A 20,141-nucleotide genomic window follows, 5' to 3' on the forward strand; every position below is an offset into this window, starting at 1 on the left:
AGCCGATTCTTTTATAACATTGATCGCAGGGGAACTGTCTTTTAATTTAAAACACTAAAAACTATCAATAAGGTGTRTTTAGCAGTTTTTGTGGCTAGTTAGCGTGAGTGGGATGAAGTTGGTTTATTCTTCACAAGTATTGTGCTAATTCAGAACAAGGATTAAAGTGTTTATTTCAATTTGTCACAACTTCTAAAAGTTACAATGTCATACTACCTCTGTTCATTGCTGAAATTTTTGAATGGGATTGCATGGAGTCATTAATCAAACTTGGAACACATCCAGTTTTCAGACCTGAAGTATTTTTGCAGCTTATAGAGGCTGTTTACTGTAGTCATATGGTTACATGGTTACTTGAGCTGGCCATCTTTAATACAAGCAGTCAAACTCCTGGCAAATTTTAAAAGACTGCCTTCATTGTGAAACATACCTGCTTTGTACGGTGTCCTTCCTTAATATAATAAAATATGAAGAATTTAACATAAATACTTTCTCTAACTTTTCTGTTCCAGATGAGGCTTTCTTCGCTGGCTAGGATGCCTATTAAATCACTTGAGGAAATCAGGCAAATGTTCCAGAGGTTTTCAGTCCGGAGACTAAGTTCTTCCCCACTTCCAAGTGTAAAGGAGTCATCATCTGAAAGCCCCAATAGTTTTGTGAGAAAACTGTCTATTTTCAGAACAAAACTGGTTTCAACTTCTTTGAATGGAGCTGCTCAAAAGGCTGCTGAACCTCACAAAACTGACAGCCCAGAAAATTCTCGAGTGCCTCAAGAAGTACCTCTGGTGAATGTAGCTGCTGRTGGTGACCCCAACAGTGCTGTGTCATCTGTTGAATTATCTCCCTTACCAAAACTATGTTATGAAGCTGAGAGTCCAGATGAAGCTGCCTTGGTTCATGCTGCCAGGGCTTATAAATGTATTTTACAGTCTAGAACTCCAGATCAAGTAACTGTGGACTTTTCAGGTCTGGGATCTTTAACGTTTCAGATTTTGCATATCCTGCCTTTTGATTCACTGAGGAAAAGGATGTCRGTGGTGGTTCGGCATCCAGTGTCCAACAAAGTGGTGGTGTACACAAAAGGAGCAGACTCAGTCATGATGGATTTGTTGAGATCTGCATCTGAAGGTATCTGTAGAACTTGTAATTCTTTGCTTGCCCTTATTCATTCTTTAGTACAGGTGAAAGATGGCATGATTCATGAGAATAGACCAGACAGCAGAACTGGTGTCTGTTAATAGGGATCCCACAAAGGTAGTATTGCATGCTGCCTGAATGAGTTTGTGCTCGGTGCTGGGGTGGGAACTGCAAAGAGAAGCAGTTATTCAGAGGATTTAGTGGTGTCTTAAGGAGACCCATTGGAGCCAACTGAAGTATTTCCAGTTAGGAAGTAAGGTCATCTGCATAAGAGTTGGCTTCTGTTACACAGTGAGTGGTGTTGAGTAGAATGAGATACCTCTCTCCAAAAGCTGAGAAAGACTAACATAGGTAAAGGCTAGAGAGCATTGAGGCAGATGTTAGCTGTCAGTGCTTTTTGAGGTTTTTTCCTTGGCTACCAAATATTTCTGTGTTTCTAAGTGTAGTAGTAATAATGATAATAATAATAATTATTATTTGTCATTTGATACCTCCTGCTGAGCCCTGTTGTGTAGGTGTAAATGTTTCTGAATTGGCCACAGAGGGGATACTCCATGTTGTTTAAGCACTAATTGGTTTATTTGTACACTAGCAAACAGTCATTRATTTTTAACTGAAGGCAGTAAAGAGAAAATATTTCCTGTGTATGTTAGAAATAAATACCTAATTATATTTAAGTTTAGAAGGTGTTCCAAAGGGGTTTGTTGTTTGTTTGTTTGTTTTTATGATTTGGGAAGAAAARGAAAGGAATTGAATTTAAGGTCTTGCTTTCTGCAAAAGGAAAAGGGATGTTTCCAGTTTCAGGAGTGGATTATAACTTGTCCAACATTAGCTATCTAAAGTCTAGACAAAAAGTCTCTGTAGGCCATGGGACAGATACAGTACCTCCAAAATCTGTCATCTTACAAGGAAGGTGATTTCATTCTGGAGGCCCCTCTCCTTGCTTTGGTTCTCAAAATAAGCTTGGAGCCTAATTCACATGTCCAAAGTTAGGTGAGTCGAATGCCTGTCCAAACTGTCCACTCCTTAACAGTCATTTTTATTGATGCTTTTCTGTAATTGCCCTTTTAGCTTCCTCCCACTAGACCAGTGACAGCAAAGCTTCTTGAGTATTTGTGGCCCAGTTCATTTTAGAAAATAATTTTTTGTTAGAAAAAAATTTTGAGGTACTACTGACAACCAGAAACATGAGTACCAGGTGGATTCCTTCCCACTGCTTGTACAGACTGGCACTCTGAATGCTCACTATAGATAGAGGCAGCACATTGTGCAAGCGTGAAGATACAGCACATTGTCAAAATAAAAAATTTTAATATTTTGTTGTTTTAAGAACATATTCAGACCTTCAATATTTTCCACTAAATTTACCCTAAATATGAATGTTTAATTTACTTTCATTTCTTTTTGTGTGATAGTACATACTAACAATTCTGAAATTGAGGAGCAGATTAAAGAGAGAACTCAGCAGCATTTGGATGACTATGCCAGAAGAGGACTGCGCACTCTGTGTATTGCTAAGAAGGTATTCCTCTTAATACATATCTTGAASAATGTTTGCAGTCTGTGACCAGCCTGAGTGGTATCACCAATAGAACAAACATATCTAAATCTAAACAGATTCTTCTGTGGCCATGTTTTGTTTATCCTTGGGTGCTWTCCGGAGGAATTTGTAAGAAAATCCAGATCATTCCCTGATGTCTGTTAGATTGACAGTGTTGTGAGTTTAGGATGCCAAGCCATAGGGATTGTCAAATAGCCAGATTTTTCTTTAGGAGTCAAAAGCAGACCTCCTTGTTGGAGAATGGTTCCCTGTTTGGAATTCCAGACACAGTGAACAGATTAAGTCACACCTGCTTTATTTGGTTATTAAGTCACAACTGTTTTATTGGGTTTCAAAACAGTTTTCAGTATTACAAGTGCTCTGGATGTACAACTGAAGTGATGTTTGGAGTTTCTATTTGAACTCAAGGGTGCCCAGAAGTACAATTCTGTAAGGATTGAAACAGGCGAGATGCCTCTTTACAAAGCCTTATGCAGAGTGAAAGTACAGGCTGTGTAGCTGGGCAGCCATCGAGCTGTACCCAGCTGGGCAGTGGTTGTGTGGAAGTGGCAGTGCTGCAGGTGGGCAGCAGTAGGGAGAGTGTGCTGTGCCCTTTGCCCTGCCTGCCTTCCATCTAAATGGAAATTTGTCCAGCACCCCCAGAAACTCGTAGGGTGCCAGTGAGTAACATGGCAAAGTAATCTAACACTGAACATTGTGCTAAATCCGTAGACATCCCGGAGCACTTCCAGGTTCAGCATGTGGACAGCAGAAGTAACCATGAGAACACTTCACATGCATCATTGAAAACCCAGTATAGATACATGCCATATGTTTTCTCTCCCTCTGTAGGTGTTGAGTGATGCAGAATATGCAGAGTGGTTAAATCATCGTTTTTTAGCAGAAACTAGTATTGACAATAGGGAGGACCTGTTGCTTGAATCTGCCATGAGGCTTGAGACCAAACTAACTTTGCTCGGTAGGTAGAAAATACTGAAATTTTCAGGGAACTGCCTATGATGTTCATAATTGGAATTTGCTTGCAGARAGCTGTGCTAATCTCAATCTGTGTAACACATGGCTTTCTACAGACCTAGAATTCGTTGTCACTCCTGAATTTTCATAAATCTCACTGGCAGGTTTGTACTAGTTGTAAAGCACTCTGAAGACAGSTGGTGCTCTCCTGTTGCTTGTAAAAATTTACTGATTTTTTAAAAATTGTTATTATTGGGTATTTTTCCACCTTCATTAGAGTTCTTAAATGTGATTATAACAAGTACATGAAATTATGGTAATAAGTCACAGGCCTGCCTGTGCAAATATTCAGAGATACCCCACTTCTAGGCATGTTCTCCATTACTGTTGCATTGGTTGCACAGCACGTGTACTTGTGATGTATTCTCCTGTAATAACATAGMGATAAGTCAGGTATGCTTCTGCAGGAACCATTGCTCTGAAGGTCATTCAGCTGTGCAGAAATGAAACAAAAAATGTTGAATGTAGGTGTGTGAAAGGCAAAGTAGAGGCAGTCTGGGATTATCACTTTAGAACAGCTAGCAAATAATATTTGGAAAACCAAGTGCAAAGGTCTGACTGGTGGTAAAGGCAACTCATGCTAGAAGCTGGAGACAGATACTATTGTGTAGAAGGATGCTACTTCCCTCATTTTATGTCATATCTGCTTAGTGAAAATGCCATAAACCTTTWTACTAAAAGGAATTCTGGAATTATTGGCTTCAATTTCTGGAGAGAAGCCAGAGCAGTGCTGGAAACTGATGTTGTTTTAAGGATGCAAGGTACCCTTTACCACTAAGACCAGCAGAGGGAAGTCAAGCTGCTTTGGAGACCTATAGTCCTGCAGGCTCGTGTCTCTGGGGTGACAATAAGCAATATTAGGGTTGGCCCTAACGTTAAATGGAAGTGAAAATAAGGAGGTTAAATGGCTTCATAYTGCCCAGGTGCTTTCTTTCAGAATTTTCCAAGCATGTCATGGTAGCATGTCTGTTTTGGGATATGGGTACAGACAGCTTGTTCTGTCACTCTTGGAGCATTTTGTTTTTGGAAATGCAGCAGCACTAATACTTCTCCTTGTCTAAATGAAGGTGCCACTGGCATTGAAGATCGCCTGCAGGAGGGTGTTCCAGACACAATACAGTCATTACGGAAAGCTGGAATAAAAATATGGATGTTGACAGGTGACAAGAGAGAGACAGCTGTCAACATTGCCTATGCTTGTAAACTGCTGGAACCAGAGGACAAAATCTTCACTCTTGAATCACAGAGTAGGGTGAGTAGAGATTTTCTTCTCTGCTGAAAAATTCGATCAGGCTGTTCCACAGGCCAATACAGACAAGCAAATGTTCCTTGGTTTCCCAATCAAAGAAAGCATTATTTCTTGGAACATGAAAATACTGGGAAAATGTCTGTTCCCTTCTTTGTAGGGAAAATGTGAAATCCTTTTTAGATCTGTAATGCCTGTCTTTTTGTGTACATTATGATTAATTACTTTAATTCAATAGACCTCTTAATTTTTCTCTGTGATAAGTTAAGGAGTTGACATGGCCTCAGATTATGCTGGGGGAGATTTAGAYTGGGTATTAGGAAAMGTTTCTTCAGMAAAAGGGTTGCCAGTTATTGGAACAGGCTTCCCAGGGAAGTGKTTGAGTCATCATCCCTGGATGTATTCAGAAGTGGTGTTGAGGAGCATGGTGTAGTAGTGGAATAGGGAGTGTTAGTTTTRTGGTTGGMCTGGATGATCTTAAAAAGTCTTTTTCAGTGCAAATAATTCTATGATTCTTGGATTTTTTTCCAACAGCTGTGAGTTGCAGCATATAATCRACATAAGAATTATTTCTGCAAATTTTATTGAATTAAACTTTATGTTGCTTTTTGGAATATATTTCTTCAGCCCTAATTGTCTGGTATAAATATACCAGGAATTGTCTCCTTGAAGTAGATTTTATGCAGTTAAATAAACTAACCTGTCAATAATTTTATTCTCCCCACAACCCAGTTGAGCCATGTGATAAAAAATGGTTAAAAATGCTGGTTTGGGTGGCAAGTTTAATCCTACTTGATCTCTGTGTCCTCTTGTGGATGTTTAAAACCAGCTGTTTTTCAATTGATTTTTACCAATTTTGGATTGCTTAAAACAGAAATTACTGGTAAAGCCAACATGTGACATGTCTTTCCTCAGAGCAGAGACATGAATCTGAGACTCTCTAAAGGATTAGAGGAATGTTCTAGAACCTTTTATTTTTCTTCTACTAAGAAGGTATATCCCGTAAAAGATAGTGTGGCAAGCAGTAACTGTGGGGAAAATAAAGTGAAAAAAAATTTGTTGTCCAGTTGTGTTTGAGGCAATCTTGGAGTTTGATTTGTGCCAACACTTTTCCTTTTATTCTACTGGGAAATTAGTGTCTTACTTGGCAGTGGAAACTAAGTCCCTTCCAAGTCCCTTTTGCAGAAATACTCTTTCTCCCTCTAACTGGCCTTAGAAATAAAAACTAGGATTTTTTTAGTGTTGCATTTAAAGGTAAAATGATGGGAAGATTTGGGAAGCTAAATCCCTGTATGTATGTATTTTATGAATTGAAAAGGAAGTCAGAATTTAGCAGTATTTAAATGTCTTTCTCTTGTGTTTAATTAGGATGCCTGTGCCTTGGTAATGAGCAAAATTTTAGAAGGCGTCCAGAAGAATGCTTCTGTCAAAAAAAAAAACAATCAGAAACTTGGAAATGTCTCTGCAAGTCACTTCACCCAAGCTCCAGGGTTCAGTGCCGGCCTGGTTATTGATGGAAGGACTTTAGAACATGTTCTTCATGACAGCCTGCAGAATATTTTCTTGCAGCTCTCAGAAAAATGTCGGGCTGTAGTCTGTTGCCAAGCCACACCTCTGCAGAAGAGTGTCCTGGTCAGACTSGTGGGAAGTAAGCTAAAGGCAATGACATTAGCTGTAGGTGAGTCCTGTGGTTATCCTCCTTTTCCTGAAAAATGGAAGCCAGTTTCTTCTCTCATATAATTTATTAATRTCTGTCACAAAATTCATTTTATGAGCAAGATAATCCTTTGAATTGGAGTTACCTCTGGTGTAAGATGATGTTCATCTTCTGAAGTAGCAAGTTTTGTCCATAACATTACATCAGTCTTAAGCAGTAAGAACACCATCAGTCATACAGTGTTATGTAACGTCTAAAGCGGCGAGTAAGAGCATTTTTCTTTCCATCACAACCTTCCAAAATAAGGAGGCAGAGGGGAGATGACTGGTTGTGATTTAAAGCACCCATGTTTTCTGTTGCAGCATGCCAGCTACATTCTGAGAAAAGGAAGAGCTATTATCTATTTGAAGAATATTGGTCAGTCAGGCCTTCCACTTACTAATCCTATTTTCCATAGGGTTTTCCATAGGCTGCAATGTTGGCCATAAAAATGTATTTCTGTGAACCATCTGGTGTTTGATGCTTGTTTTTTCCTGCCACCTCCACAGCAATGTGATAGCTAGCAAAGCTAGTTTTGATTTTTCCTCTTTTCTCTGTAGGTGATGGTGCCAATGATGTCAGTATGATCCAGGTGGCTGATATTGGTGTGGGAATATCAGGCCAAGAAGGCATGCAGGTAATGTATCCAAAGACGGCTGCAAATGATGTCCGGTGGCATTTTAAATCAGTTCAGAGTGTACCCTGGAGACCCAGTAGCTCCACAGTCCATTCCCTTGACTGGRCAACACCAGAAAGAGCCTGAGCTCCCACCAAAGCCTCAGCATTCCGCCAGGAACAATCAGAAGGTGAATGCTGCAGGTCAAGTTCCAAACAACAGAGTTTGCTGCCTGTCAGTGAGCTCCATACTGCTCATGTTCTGCAGGGAAACGAGCAGCCTAAGTGTCAGTATCAGGGATTTCTGTGCACTTGTGTGGTAATAATGATGACAGCCATATTCCTGCCTGTGTTGTGTTGGGCTGAGCTCTGTGTGTTAGTTGTAAAGTCTTGTGTGAAAAGGGATATCTGAGTGAGAATAACCTGGAAGCACTATGTATAAGAGAACTATAAAATGAGAATTTTCAGCAGTGGGTAAGTTGCTTGATTGGCAGTAGGTGAAGCTTATCTTTTAACAGTTTGGATAAAGCATCTCCTTTTCTTTGTGTGTGTTGCAGGCTGTGATGGCAAGTGACTTTGCAATCTCTCAGTTTAGACACCTCAGGAAGCTGCTGCTTGTCCATGGTCATTGGTGTTATACCAGACTTAGCAACATGGTGCTTTACTACTTCTACAAGAATGTGGTATGTAGCTGTCCCATTCCAGGGAAATCACAGTTTATGTATTTGTAGCACTGAAGGGTTTAGCAGGCCTTTATTTTCTTTTTTCTCTTCCTATTGTGAATGGTTTCAAAGAGCATATGTCAAACAATTCAGTTTCCCATTTGCCTGCAGAGACCAGAGGCTCTTATTTCTTGGACTAAATTACCCACTCAAAGCATTGTTTGATTGTTTAAATAGTGGGTAGTGAACATTACTAATATGGTGGCAGCGTGACTATTTAAACAAGTCATGTCCAATTTTGAAATGTTTCCACAGATTACTTTAACCAGACCTAAGACCTACTGGGTGTTCTCATTTTTAAAGCATTTGTCAATGGCTAAAATTTCGTCATGTCGTCTTTGTCTTTTCAGGCCTATGTGAACCTCCTGTTTTGGTACCAGTTTTTCTGCGGGTTTTCAGGCACATCGATGACTGACTACTGGATCTTGATTCTTTTCAATCTCCTTTTTACATCRGTGCCCCCCATCATTTGTGGTGTTTTGGACAAAGATGTATCTGCGGAGATACTCATGGAACTCCCACAGCTGTACACAATGAGCCAGAAATCTGTGGTAGGTTATAGAGGGCCCAGCCTAAAGCAAATTGAAATGGTCAGCATTTGAGCCATGTCCTTTCTTTGATGTTTCACCTCAGGCAAACATTGTTTTAAATTACTTTCTCTATTATAAAAGTGTCTAGGCCTCTGCAGTATGTGCACAAATGAAAACTTGCTTTTCAAAAGATTTTGAATTCTCTTTTCAGCCATAGCCCCAATCTTAGCAGACAGTTGGATGATAAAAGAAATCAAGGACTTCAAGTAAAGCAATGTCTTAGATAAACATTGTTTCCAGCATGTTTATTTCATTCACTGTGTCAGCTGCCAACATRCTTCCTCAACCTGGGATTTGTTTGAGCAAGATAAGAGCACTCTATATACTCTGTCTTTTTCTTTGTCATATAAGGCCTCAACTGCCAAAGAACAAGAGCAGATTAATTTCAAATAATCCTCAAAGAAGTTCTGCCAGTCAGGGTACTTTTTACCTTAGATGATGTTCTGAAATTTGCCTTCCCACCTGAAAACACTACGCATCTTACCTGGTCTATAAGTAAACTCTGTCCAAAGCTTTAATACAGAAAATCACATGGAGTGGGGGAGTAGGTTCTAAATGAAAAATGTATAAATCAGTGGGGGTTTTCCTGGTTTCTGCTTTGCTTAGCATCATTTTTACTTTATATTTAATTCAGCATCATTTTTACTTTATATTTAAAAAAAAAAAAATAGAATAATTTATTTATTTTAATAATTGGAGGCAGTGACATACTGAGCCTGAGAAAGAATAGATACTAATAGTCCAGAGAGAGGAAACATTGACTGGATGATTCACCTAAAACTCTGTGTTTTCTTTATTATCAGATTCTTGCCATAGCAGACAGGACATTAGAAGGCATTTGTTTTCTAACAGGATGGTCATACACTGGARCAGACTTCTTAGAGGTGGGGTCAATACCCCCCCTCTGTTGGGGCATTTGGACAATACCCTTAATAACATGCTTGAACTTTTGGTCAGACCTGAGGTGGTTAAGCAGTTGGACCAGATAATCCCTTCCAACAGAAAAAAAATATTTCTGCTCTATTCTATTCTAACAAATTCTACTGAAAAAAAAAGAGCTACAGCATGTTGTGTACTAGTGTAGTCTTGTCTTTTATAACCTGGCAGAAGTTTAGGTCTAGTCTAGAAGGGAAAGAAAAATATGCAGTGAATGGACAATATGTTTTACTTGTTTGTGGACTTGTACATTTCTTTTACATACCCTTAAATACTTTATGTTGCCTGGCTTACAGTATTTTTGAAAAACAAAGTACTCTTTTGGTACCAATCTGAACTTCAGTAGATTTGCTTGAGCAGGTCTGTGCTTTGTCAGTCATRGAGAATTTTGATTAAGTAAATGTTGCAACACTTCATGGTTTATTTTGATTTTCAAGATATGTACAGTATAGTGATCTGAGATGAAGATTCTGGAGCAACATAATCAGAATTACTGCATTACATAATAGATTTCTTTATCTTTCTATTCCCTTATATTCTATTAATGTTTTTCTGTTTTGTCCATCCCAGCATTCCTTGCTCTGTGGTTGGAGTTGTTATAATTTCCTTTCTTGCATGAAAGCACAAGGAAATAATTGCTTGGAATCAAATGCAGTATAGTTGGAAGAGCAACACCTTAAAAGATGCAATATCACAATATTGTACCTTGACATCACAAGTGTACAGCTTTGTATAAACTAGAGAAAGTATTGGAACAGTAAATGGGATTCATCTTCAGTAGTTTAAAACACTTGCCTGAAAGGCAAATAAATTTCCCACATCACCTCCAGACAGCATTTCAGTTCTGGAAGGGCTGAGTGCCTTTTTAGAAAAACCCATCTCTCCACTAATCATAGAGGATGTCCTGGATGATTCAATTTCTCACCTATTTGTCTCAGTTTAGTGCCTGAAGGAATGGGMTATATCTGAAACCAGAGCATAGCAGCTATCGTTTTATAGGTGATTGATCTGTCATAGCAGTTTGCTGCTACTGAGGGAGGAAGGCTTATTCTCTTCTCCCTTCTTTTCTYCCCTTCATCCATATAGTTAAAGTGTCTTGTGCCAGCTCAGTTATCCCATCAGGTCCTCCCACGAACTGATTTAACCCWCCAAAACAGCAATGTGTTATTCCAGCAAAAAGTGAGTTGATTTCTCACATCACATGAGTTAAGTTAGCTCACAGTGGAGTCGCATCCACACAGAAGAGTCAAACAGCACACAAACCAAAAAGGGATAGAGATATAGAAGAAAGTGGGACCTGGTATTCAGTGATGGTAAGCTGCAGGATACTTCCCAGTCTACCAGCCCTCTCCCTTCCTTAGTACTCAGCTAGCAAAGGCACTGGTGCATCCATTCTGACAGGAACAGCTGCAAGATCAGAGTTCCCAGAGATGGCTGCTGATTTAAATACTTACAGTTAGCTGTATGTGTGGAAGGAGATCTTTGTTCTAGTAACTATAACACAAATGATTCCTTTTTCACTGGGAAACTAACTGGAATTACTTACGCAGATAGTCTTTCCCGAATCCAAATAAATGCTAATTAAGGATTCAGCAATTTGTTCAATTTGTTTAAATGCTATTATATTTCCTTCTTACAGGCTTACTTGCCTTCAGCTTTCTGGATAACCTTGCTGGATGCTTTTTACCAAAGTCTCGTTTGCTTTTTTGTGCCTTACTTTGTAAGTATTGGCTACATTTATAAATTTTGACATACTCAAAACTAAGCAAATCAGAGAAAAGAATGAAGAATTTGATTTTTACTTGCTTGTATATGAATGCGTGCTAAGATCAGCATTGGAACAGCGCTGAACTGTGTGTGTGCATGTATGTATGGTGTTGAAATTATTCATTCCACTTTGTATTAGGACATAAAGAGTATTTTACATTGATTACTGTCTTCCTTTACAGACTTACTGTGACTCAGACATAGACATTTTTTCTTTTGGAAATCCCATAAACACAGCAGCACTCTTCATAATGCTGTTTCACCTTCTCATTGAGTGCAAGTCTGTGGTGAGTACTGTATATTCCTAACAGAGTGTGTGCATACAGCTTTCAGTAAAATTAAATGGAAGAAAGGTCTTCATATACAAAACAGGATAAGTATAAAGGGGTCAAACCCTAAATATTATGTTTATGCGGCCATGTGAGCTCGCCTAGCGCAGCTGTCATTTGAACCAATAGGATTAATCATGACTAAACTGACAAAATTTGGCCTCAGAATCATTTTTAAATAGTGAAAGGATCCCGCTCCATAGGGTGGTTTGGGGGAYGCTGGTTCAGTTTCGCAGATGGTAAAATCCATCAGTGATCTGCTGAAACTTCCTTGAATGCAAAGTTTGCATCTCAAATACAACAGTGTAAATTGTTGATTTTGAATGCTTGGAACTGATGATCTGCTCTGTGGCCAGGATAAACAACTCAGAGGTGTATTTTGGTGCCAGAACTGTGAAATCAAAATGCTACAGAAACATTATTTCAGTTTTTAAGTCTGCACAAGCTAAAGCATCTGCATTAGCTTGGATAAATTTAGAGCCCTTACAAGGGTAATACTATTTTTTGCTTATTTTTTTTAAAATACAATAATGTTTTGTTTCAAAATACAGTAGAACCACACAGATTAATGGGTTTTATTTTTTCTTTGACTTTTTAAAAATTTTTTTTTAGGATTGTTTTATAATGGATGAAATTACAAGCTGGGATTCAGTCTTTTCATTGTTCTTCTAGGAGTATGACAGCCATAATTAAAATGTTTTTATTGAGAATATATGTATAGAGTGAGTGTATTCACACTCTGAATAGATAATTTTACTTTAATGTGTTTTGTTTGGCATTTTTGAATGTTGGCAAGCTGTCAGACCAGAAACAAAGTTGTTTTTTTAGTAGTTGTTCWAGCCATCTAGGTGTAAAATTATAGAAAACTCCAGTGTAGAAAGGTAACCTGCATCTCAAGGAAGATATATAAGGGTGGTGTCATGTGAAGATSTCACCTCCATTAGCTTGAGAAAACTTTCTTTTCTGCCTGTAGATGAGGTGGTAATCTGAGGCAAATGTCTTTCACAAAAGAATGAAAGCTATGAATTTATGAGAATTAAAAGAATTAAATGTATGGAATACCTATGAACTGTAGAAAGAGGGCTCCATTCTTTCTGGACTGTTTTGTATGAAATTAGGGGTATTATCTGAACAGATGTATCCGCTGTAACATTCAGCAGCTGCCCTTGGAGGAAAAGTGCATGTTCATCCATAGAGAGATGTAACAGATCTTTCTGTTTTGCAGCTTAAATTTTACTTCTTTCCTTTTCTGAATTACAGACTTGGATACATACAGTAGTTATAGTTGGCAGCATCCTGTCCTACTTTATGTTCACTCTGGCTTTTGGAGCAACCTGCAAAACCCATAGCCTTCGATCAGATTTTTACTGGATCATGCAAAAGCACATGACAGACCCAGTATTTTACTTAGTTTGCCTCCTGACTACTTGCATTGCTCTGCTGCCCAGGTATGTTTCTGTTTTGTAACTGTAGATTGCTGCTGTCACCAAAACTAGTTTTCTGTGAGTCAGTGATGTTGTACATCTCTGGTTAGAGGTCCTTTCCYCCTACCATCCCCCAATAAAAATTAAAATTTCATGACTCTACCAGACCAAGCTCTGTGAGGATAACTTTTTACTGCCATTTAGTTCTCCAGGTAAATTTCAATAATTAAAAAATTCTTTTGTGATTTATATAAATTAAATATTGTCTCTGGAGGGTAAAGAAACCGTAATTTTTGTAACCACAGGGTTCATAATTTATATATATATCTGTTAAATTAGTGACCAAAGTTGGACATGTACTATATATAGACAAAGAAGTACTGAGCTTAGTCTGTGCTAATTTGTGAAACAATTTTCAATATGAATATGTACAGGTGTATTTGAGTATTTAGAATGAAAAATGTGTGTGCAGGCTTCTTTGTGGGGTAGAAACATGCTGACTAGATTCCCAAGGGGTCTTGATTTTTTTCACTGGAAGGAGTTCAAGTTCAATAATTCATTCACCCTGAAGGGCAGTAGTGTTGGATGGAGGTCCCAGACTCCAGCATGCAGAGCAGGCAGACACCTGRGCAAGCCAACAGAGCAAAACAAACCATGTGAAACCTGTGATAGAGACTTCATCAAACTCTCTGTTTAGCTTTCTTTAGTAGCCACAGCTATCTTGCTTTCACTGGCTGAGCATGAACACAAGTCTGCAGCCTACTAGTGAAGTGCCTTCAGTACTAATTATTCGTTCTTCTGTGTTATGTCTCTTTCTTTCCCTCTTACATCATTTCAGAAAGAATGAGACTTGAAATTGAATTGCACAGACAGATACTGAGAAGTGTTGAGGAGAATAAGTGCTGCTTCCTCCTCACCTGATGTAATTTTGTATCATTAGACACAATCTGAGCACACACTCTGGATCAAGTGCTGTAGTACAGGCTGCATAAATTATCAGTCCTGCCAGCAGGAAAGCTGGCAGAGCCGAGGCTGCAGATGCCTGCAATGGTCACCAAATATTAAGTCCCCTTTGGGTATGTCTGGTCTGTGTCTTAAGCACATCATCAAGAGTTTTGCTGCACTCACTGGGGATCATGACTGATCTGGTGTGTCTGATGGCTTTGGTTCACACTTCAGCAGAATGACAAACCRTGAGGTGCAAGAAACACACGGGCTCTTCCCTTTGCAGCCCTGCTCTCAACTTGGTTCAGGTGGTGACGGTAGAGCCTTTTCTTTCACACACAGTAAATCTCCCTTACATGACAAATAAACAAATAAAGGCTGTTCTGGCACCTTTTGGTAGGTCTGTAGAGAGCCAAGGTGTGGGATAAAAGTTTCAGCTTGGTGATTACTTCCAATGTGCAGCTGTTCAATTTTGAAGAAGACAGTAGTTTTCATAGTGAATTAAAGGCAACATATTTAAACTTACCGGTGACATTCTTTAAGTCATACGTACTCTTCCTGTGTCAGTACCTCAGAATTTAGAGCCATTGTGGCTAATTGAAACTTTTCTACTTCAGTGATTTGAAGCAGAAGTGCCTATTACAGACCCACTGCTGTCGCATCTGTGTTTTTCTCCATGCTTATTTCTGGTATGATGCTTTGTATGGTGCTGAAAAGCCCCTACTCAGGGGCATTGTGAAGCCAGGGGCTCCTCTGCAGCTTTTAGTTTGAGGGATTGAGATTACGGCTTTCACTGGAGGTTTTAAGGAGCAGTTCTCTTATGGAGGGACAGACTTTGGATGCCCTGTTGACTGCAAAAATCTTACGATTAAGCCCAACCTAAGTTGCCAGTTAAGTCAGTTCTAATATCATAGCATCATAGAATGGCCTGGGTTAGAAGAAACCTTAAAGATCATCTAGTTCCAGTCCAGGAACTAGGCTTTAGCTTCAGGGTTTCTTGAATGGTGTTTGGTTTCCTTTAGTCACTGGAAATAGTTTTGAGTTTTCTTTTAAACGGCTAATTTCTAACTGTGTTTATTTTTGTAGATATTTGATAAGAGTTCTTCAAGGAACATTGTTTCCATCTTCRGTGTTGAGTGCCAAGTACCTTGACAAACGAATCCCCGAGGAGCAGAGGAAAGCAATTAAGGGACGGAAAGATGAGTGCGATGTGAATGATAGAGTGGAGCTCCAGCCTACTTTTGTGCCTTCCAACTCAGCTGTACATGCTGTATCAGAGGAAGAAAGCAATGACTGTGTTTTGCCAACATCTAAAACACCTTTTCAGACCTGTTCAAGAGATGGGTTAGTAGAGGACACCTCCTTGTTACCAGACATTAAGGATGAGTCTGGGACTACAGATGGCTTAAACTCTGAAAAGACTGAATTTATCAAAGCAAATTAATACAGTTACATTTGGTGGTAGTAGTTCACATGCCAAAGTCTCTATGTGTGCTCCTGAAAAGGGCAGCAGTGCTGTATCTCTAGCATACAAAGCAGTTTTGAATTCGGTTTTGTGTGAAGATGACTTGCTGTATTTTGCAGAGTTGGAATGCTAACTGGTTAGACACAAGAGTAATTGCTGCTGATTTATTCTATGCTGTGGTTTTATTTTCTTCAGCCAAGATGGATGGTGCACACATTTCCTTAGAAACCATTTTGTTTATAAAACTTTTTCATAATTTATTAAGACATTCAAGGTCTAAGCGTCTGGATTGKTTTTTTATATTTCTTCACACAAGTAGACTTTCCATATTGCTTATTTCTTGTATGCAACATTGCATAACACCTTGTGGTGTTATGGGCAGGACATTGCATGAATGTGGATTTTCAGAATCCAGTTCAGGTGAGTCAGCCTGCTCCCTTACACTACTGCCCTAGAACCCAAGCATTCCCTGGGATTCACAACTTGTTGAAGTATGACGTAAGCAAGAGGGCTGGGATGTAGTGTTATGTTRGTTTGTTTCAAGGCTGTTGTAATGTGTGTGTACAGTAATGTGGATAAACACTATGGTCCAGTTTGTTTACCAGGCTATTGCATGGGCTGTCTGGCTGATGCACAAACACCATTTTAACCATAGGAGAGAAGCCCAAATGAGATGCCTGTGACATATTTCCCTCACCTTCCTCTTTAYGAAACGAGCAAATCCTAGTGCAGTCTTTTGTTTCCCAGGATAGTTCATCCTCCTGCTGCACCCCTCCGTTTTGACTCCATGTGCCATTTCATGCTACCTGCCACCAAATGCACCTCTTTACCTSCTCACCCAGTTCAGATGTCAGCTGTCTGTCTTTTCTCTAAACTACCTCATGCCTGTACTGCAAAACTGTGTGCCAGCAGCAGTGAGGGGCTCCAGTCTGCCTTCACACCTTCTCTTACAAACAGCAGCTTCTAGCAGGTAACATCCCTCATCTTCACTTAAGTGTTTTTACATTCCTCTAGGCTTTTACAATAATTAGCTTCAGTGTCTAAAGGCTGCTCAAAAGAAGGTACAATGTTGCTCATCTGTCTCCAAAATAGATGAGTCCTGCCCTCTGCCAGTTTCCCMCTGCTTGCACACTGCACAAGAAGTGGCGGAGGTGCATGTGGTAACTTCTAGATTCCACACTCTCTAAAATACTGCCTCCTTTTTACTTCCCTTCCCAAAATGTTACATGAACAATTTAGATAGGAACCTGGGAAATCTGTTTGCATTCACTAGCACCTGTTGAAATAAACAGTTTCCTTAAACTGTAGCTGGAAATGAATCATTAGCATTACGCCCATTTTTTGGTTCTGTTACTTTCTAAAAGTTTCTGCTTTCAAAATTGCCAAGATTTGTGTGTTTAAGCACATGTTTGGGGCAAGGGTTCTGCTTTTTAATTGAACCATGAGCTTTCCACATCAATGATCAACATTACGTATTCCGCATCTTTTAAGATCTCTGAAGGAATTTAAAACAAATGCTGTGAGGTCTGGACAGCTGCTGCWACACAGGGCAGATACTGAGAGCATGCTGAGTTCATTCAAATACCAGTTACCACATGTTACCAAATGTTTAAAACAGTTCTGTGTTCAAAAGGTAGAATGTAAGAATGTAATTAAGGCTGACTCTCTCCCTGGTGTTAGTGAGGAGAGAAAGAGAAAAATACACTTTCTATTTAGCCTGCAGAAGAAAASTGGAAGGAGAAAGTGATGACAGCCTGTTTTTTTCCCCCCCATTTTTCTTAAAAAAAAATAAAAAAAAAATCAACATATGACAAAATGTTTTTGGTAAGTTCTAACATAAAGTTAGTGGGTACCTTTGAAGTGATGGCAGGCATTCAAATTCTAAGAGATCAAATCAGGCATATTGGTCTGAGTAACATTTTTGGATGTTTGTCTGTGACATCCTTCTTGCTGTAGGGGGCACCTTGCCAGGAGTGCACTCCAGGTGTCCCCAGTGAAACATCTGAGCTTTCTCTACAAGCAATAGGAGCTGTGAGGTGTCCAAGAAGATGCAAACCAGTCAGCAGGCTGTGCAGGGAGACAAGCTGGTGCTGGGGCAGAAGCCTGCAGGAAGAGAGCTATTGGGATGCAGTGAAATTATCACCTCTGCTCCACAGCCCCAAGGCGGACTCAGCTCTACCCTTATCCTTCCTAGCAGATGTGGTGTTGTAAAGAGCTCCAGAGAAGCAGGCAGTGCTTTCCTGCCCTCGAAGTCAAATACTGTTTTTCGGTTCTATTGTCTGACCCAAATGTTTCTTCTGCACGTTAAATCCATGGTCTCTCTTCACTTGTGGCTGCTGAGAGGAGATTGGTCCATGTTTTACAAGTCTGTAACTCTGTGACTGAGGTATGTTCAACTTCTGTAGGGGAACTCCGGGACTTCCAGTGACTTGAGGGAGTGCAGGGCTCAGCTCTGTCCCCTCCTGTCACTGGGGACAACACCAGCCTATGACCTGCCCTCTTGTTGCCTCTACTGCAGAAGCAGAACCTATCAGCAGATTTGACAGGCAGGAGATCATTTAGTATCAGGAGTTTGCATTTTTTTCACACAAAAGCTGTCAGTATTTGGAGTAAGATCTTCCAAACCCATCTGACTAAGCAATGGCATCAAAATAACTACAGGAACRAACATGAGTGGGAGTCATTTGTTAGACCTGAGACCAGCTGCATGATGCCTCTGGAACACTGAAATTGCTATTATGTGACTCTCCAAGCCTGGTCATTCCATTACTCACAACTTAGTGTGGTGAGGCTTTCAGGACACTGTTCCTCTGCTGAGATTGTAAGTGCTTTTGTACCACTTGAAGTGGAGCAAAATAACATTTTTTTAATTTTGTGTACTGCATGCTGATGGTGTGTTTTGCTTAAAATTGTCCTCTGTAAGCTGTCCTATTAGAGAACTTCAACAAGCAGTCTCAGTGATAAAATTATCTGTTGGTTAAAACTTGCTTTGGGGGTTGTTTATTTTGCTGGCTTGTTAGTTTTTTGGTGTGGTGGTTTTGGTTTTTTTTGGTTTTTTGTTTTTTTTTTTTGTTTATTTTGCTGGCTTGTTAGTTTTTTGGTGTGGTGGTTTTGGTTTTTTTTGGTTTTTTGTTTTTTTTTTTTGTGGTGGACAAACAGGAAAAAGAGGGGATTTGTTGTGATTACCTGCTATCTTTTACTGAAGGGGAGATGAGGGTAGAGAGTCTTTAGTAAAAGCTTCAAAATATTAATTGGCCATAACTAAAGTAGTTCCAAATGAAGGGTGGAAACAAATTGCTCTCCCTATGTTTCTCAACAGTCCAGTGTTCCCATTATTGTTTCTTTTAGCACTGAAAATGTCAGAATCCCCTGCTTGTTTCTGTACTCCTGCACTTAGGCACAGCATGACCTGACTTTTCCATTTTGAAAATAAGCTTTTTAAGAGCATCTTACAGGTGCCTTCCACATGTCATGAAAGGAAGCACAGCATTTACACTTCTGTATTTTTAAAATAAACCAAAACAACTACCTTCTACTGCCCCAGACTTTGTGGCTACACCTATAACAGCCTTAACTCTGTTTCTGATGTGCAATATTTGACTTACACAAAAAAATACATTTTAAAAATTTTYCTTTCAGAAGCCACACCTGTGCTAAACATTTGCAGGTGGCAATCAGCTACAGCCTTTACTGAGTGAGTGTTTTGGCAGCACAGTGAGCTCTGGTCTGTACCTGGGGCACAGTTTGAGCTGATGTTTAACCCAAGCTGTGTTTTTTCCACAGCCCTGGTGGCCGCAGCACAAGGCTGAGGACCAGCAAACACAGAGAACCCGCTGCTCCCACCATCCCTGGCTCTCTGCCAAGGCTGATGGGCAAGTTCTGAATGTGACTGTGTTAACAACGTTCCCATAGGTGGATTTCACTGTGAGTTTTGTATTATTTGTTCCTGTTTTATTTTGGTTGTGTTACTCTTGCCTTCAGGGTCCTGGCTTCCTTATTGCAGGGGAAAGGTACATTTTAACTGTTTTAAGCTTCTGTGTGCTTACTATTTTGATTTCAGCATGTGTACATATTGTTGAAATTCTGTGTACAAGTTAAAAAGAGATTTGTTGTTCAAAACTAATTGTATTYAGATCAAAGCCATAGAACAAAATGTGCTCAGATTGCAGATTTGATTGCAGCTTTAGTTTTTCGGATTTCTCAGTCCAGAGTAGTTGCTGGCAGCAGTATTCATGGTAATATGTGTATTGGAAGTACACACACAGAAGAAAAGTTGTACAGTGTACTCCACAAGTATTGCAGTGCTATCAGGATTGCTAAAAACAAGCTAGCTTGAAGGCTATTTTTAGGCATTATTGCTAAAGTTATAACTTAACACCTCCATATTATCTTTTAGTCTCTCTAAAAATCGAAACACATTTTCAATAGTGAAGTTATTTGGAAAATGATTGCAAATTTTTATTAGTACAACTAGAAATACATTGGCTTGACTGTGTGACATTGCTTCCATTGGGAGATACAGCTGTGGTAGAAGCAAAATTGACAAATGTTACCTGACAGTGAGGCTACACCTGTGAGACAAACAGCATAATTGTGATCACAGYCGGTGTGTCAGCACACAGGGAAGGGCTTGATACAGTGGAAGAAGGACCATTTGCCTATTTCATGTGCACACATAAAAAAGCAGTATAAAA

General features: G+C 39.5%; 1 protein-coding gene across 6 annotated transcripts in view; it reads left to right on the forward strand.

The window, feature by feature from the left end:
- ATP10D (ATPase phospholipid transporting 10D (putative)) overlaps nucleotides 1-17,203 on the forward strand; it is a 41,696-nt gene extending 24,493 nt beyond the window's left edge. For all 6 annotated transcript variants that reach the window (XM_057366750.1, XM_057366748.1, XM_057366747.1 and 3 more), the window contains 12 exons: nucleotides 513-1,128; nucleotides 2,553-2,659; nucleotides 3,530-3,656; nucleotides 4,780-4,964; nucleotides 6,327-6,636; nucleotides 7,215-7,291; nucleotides 7,827-7,952; nucleotides 8,342-8,542; nucleotides 11,157-11,237; nucleotides 11,467-11,571; nucleotides 12,874-13,061; nucleotides 15,069-17,203. In XM_057366750.1, the coding sequence (XP_057222733.1) occupies nucleotides 513-1,128; nucleotides 2,553-2,659; nucleotides 3,530-3,656; nucleotides 4,780-4,964; nucleotides 6,327-6,636; nucleotides 7,215-7,291; nucleotides 7,827-7,952; nucleotides 8,342-8,542; nucleotides 11,157-11,237; nucleotides 11,467-11,571; nucleotides 12,874-13,061; nucleotides 15,069-15,426 (2,481 nt within the window). In that variant the 3' untranslated portion in view covers nucleotides 15,427-17,203. The remainder of the gene's footprint in view (nucleotides 1-512; nucleotides 1,129-2,552; nucleotides 2,660-3,529; nucleotides 3,657-4,779; nucleotides 4,965-6,326; nucleotides 6,637-7,214; nucleotides 7,292-7,826; nucleotides 7,953-8,341; nucleotides 8,543-11,156; nucleotides 11,238-11,466; nucleotides 11,572-12,873; nucleotides 13,062-15,068) is intronic.
- Nucleotides 17,204-20,141: the final 2,938 nt, after the last annotated feature.

The sequence above is a fragment of the Malurus melanocephalus genome, unplaced genomic scaffold (genome assembly GCF_030028575.1).
Source record: "Malurus melanocephalus ecotype Western Australia unplaced genomic scaffold, MMel_1.1 scaffold_71, whole genome shotgun sequence".
NCBI classification, from domain to species: Eukaryota; Metazoa; Chordata; class Aves; order Passeriformes; family Maluridae; genus Malurus; species Malurus melanocephalus.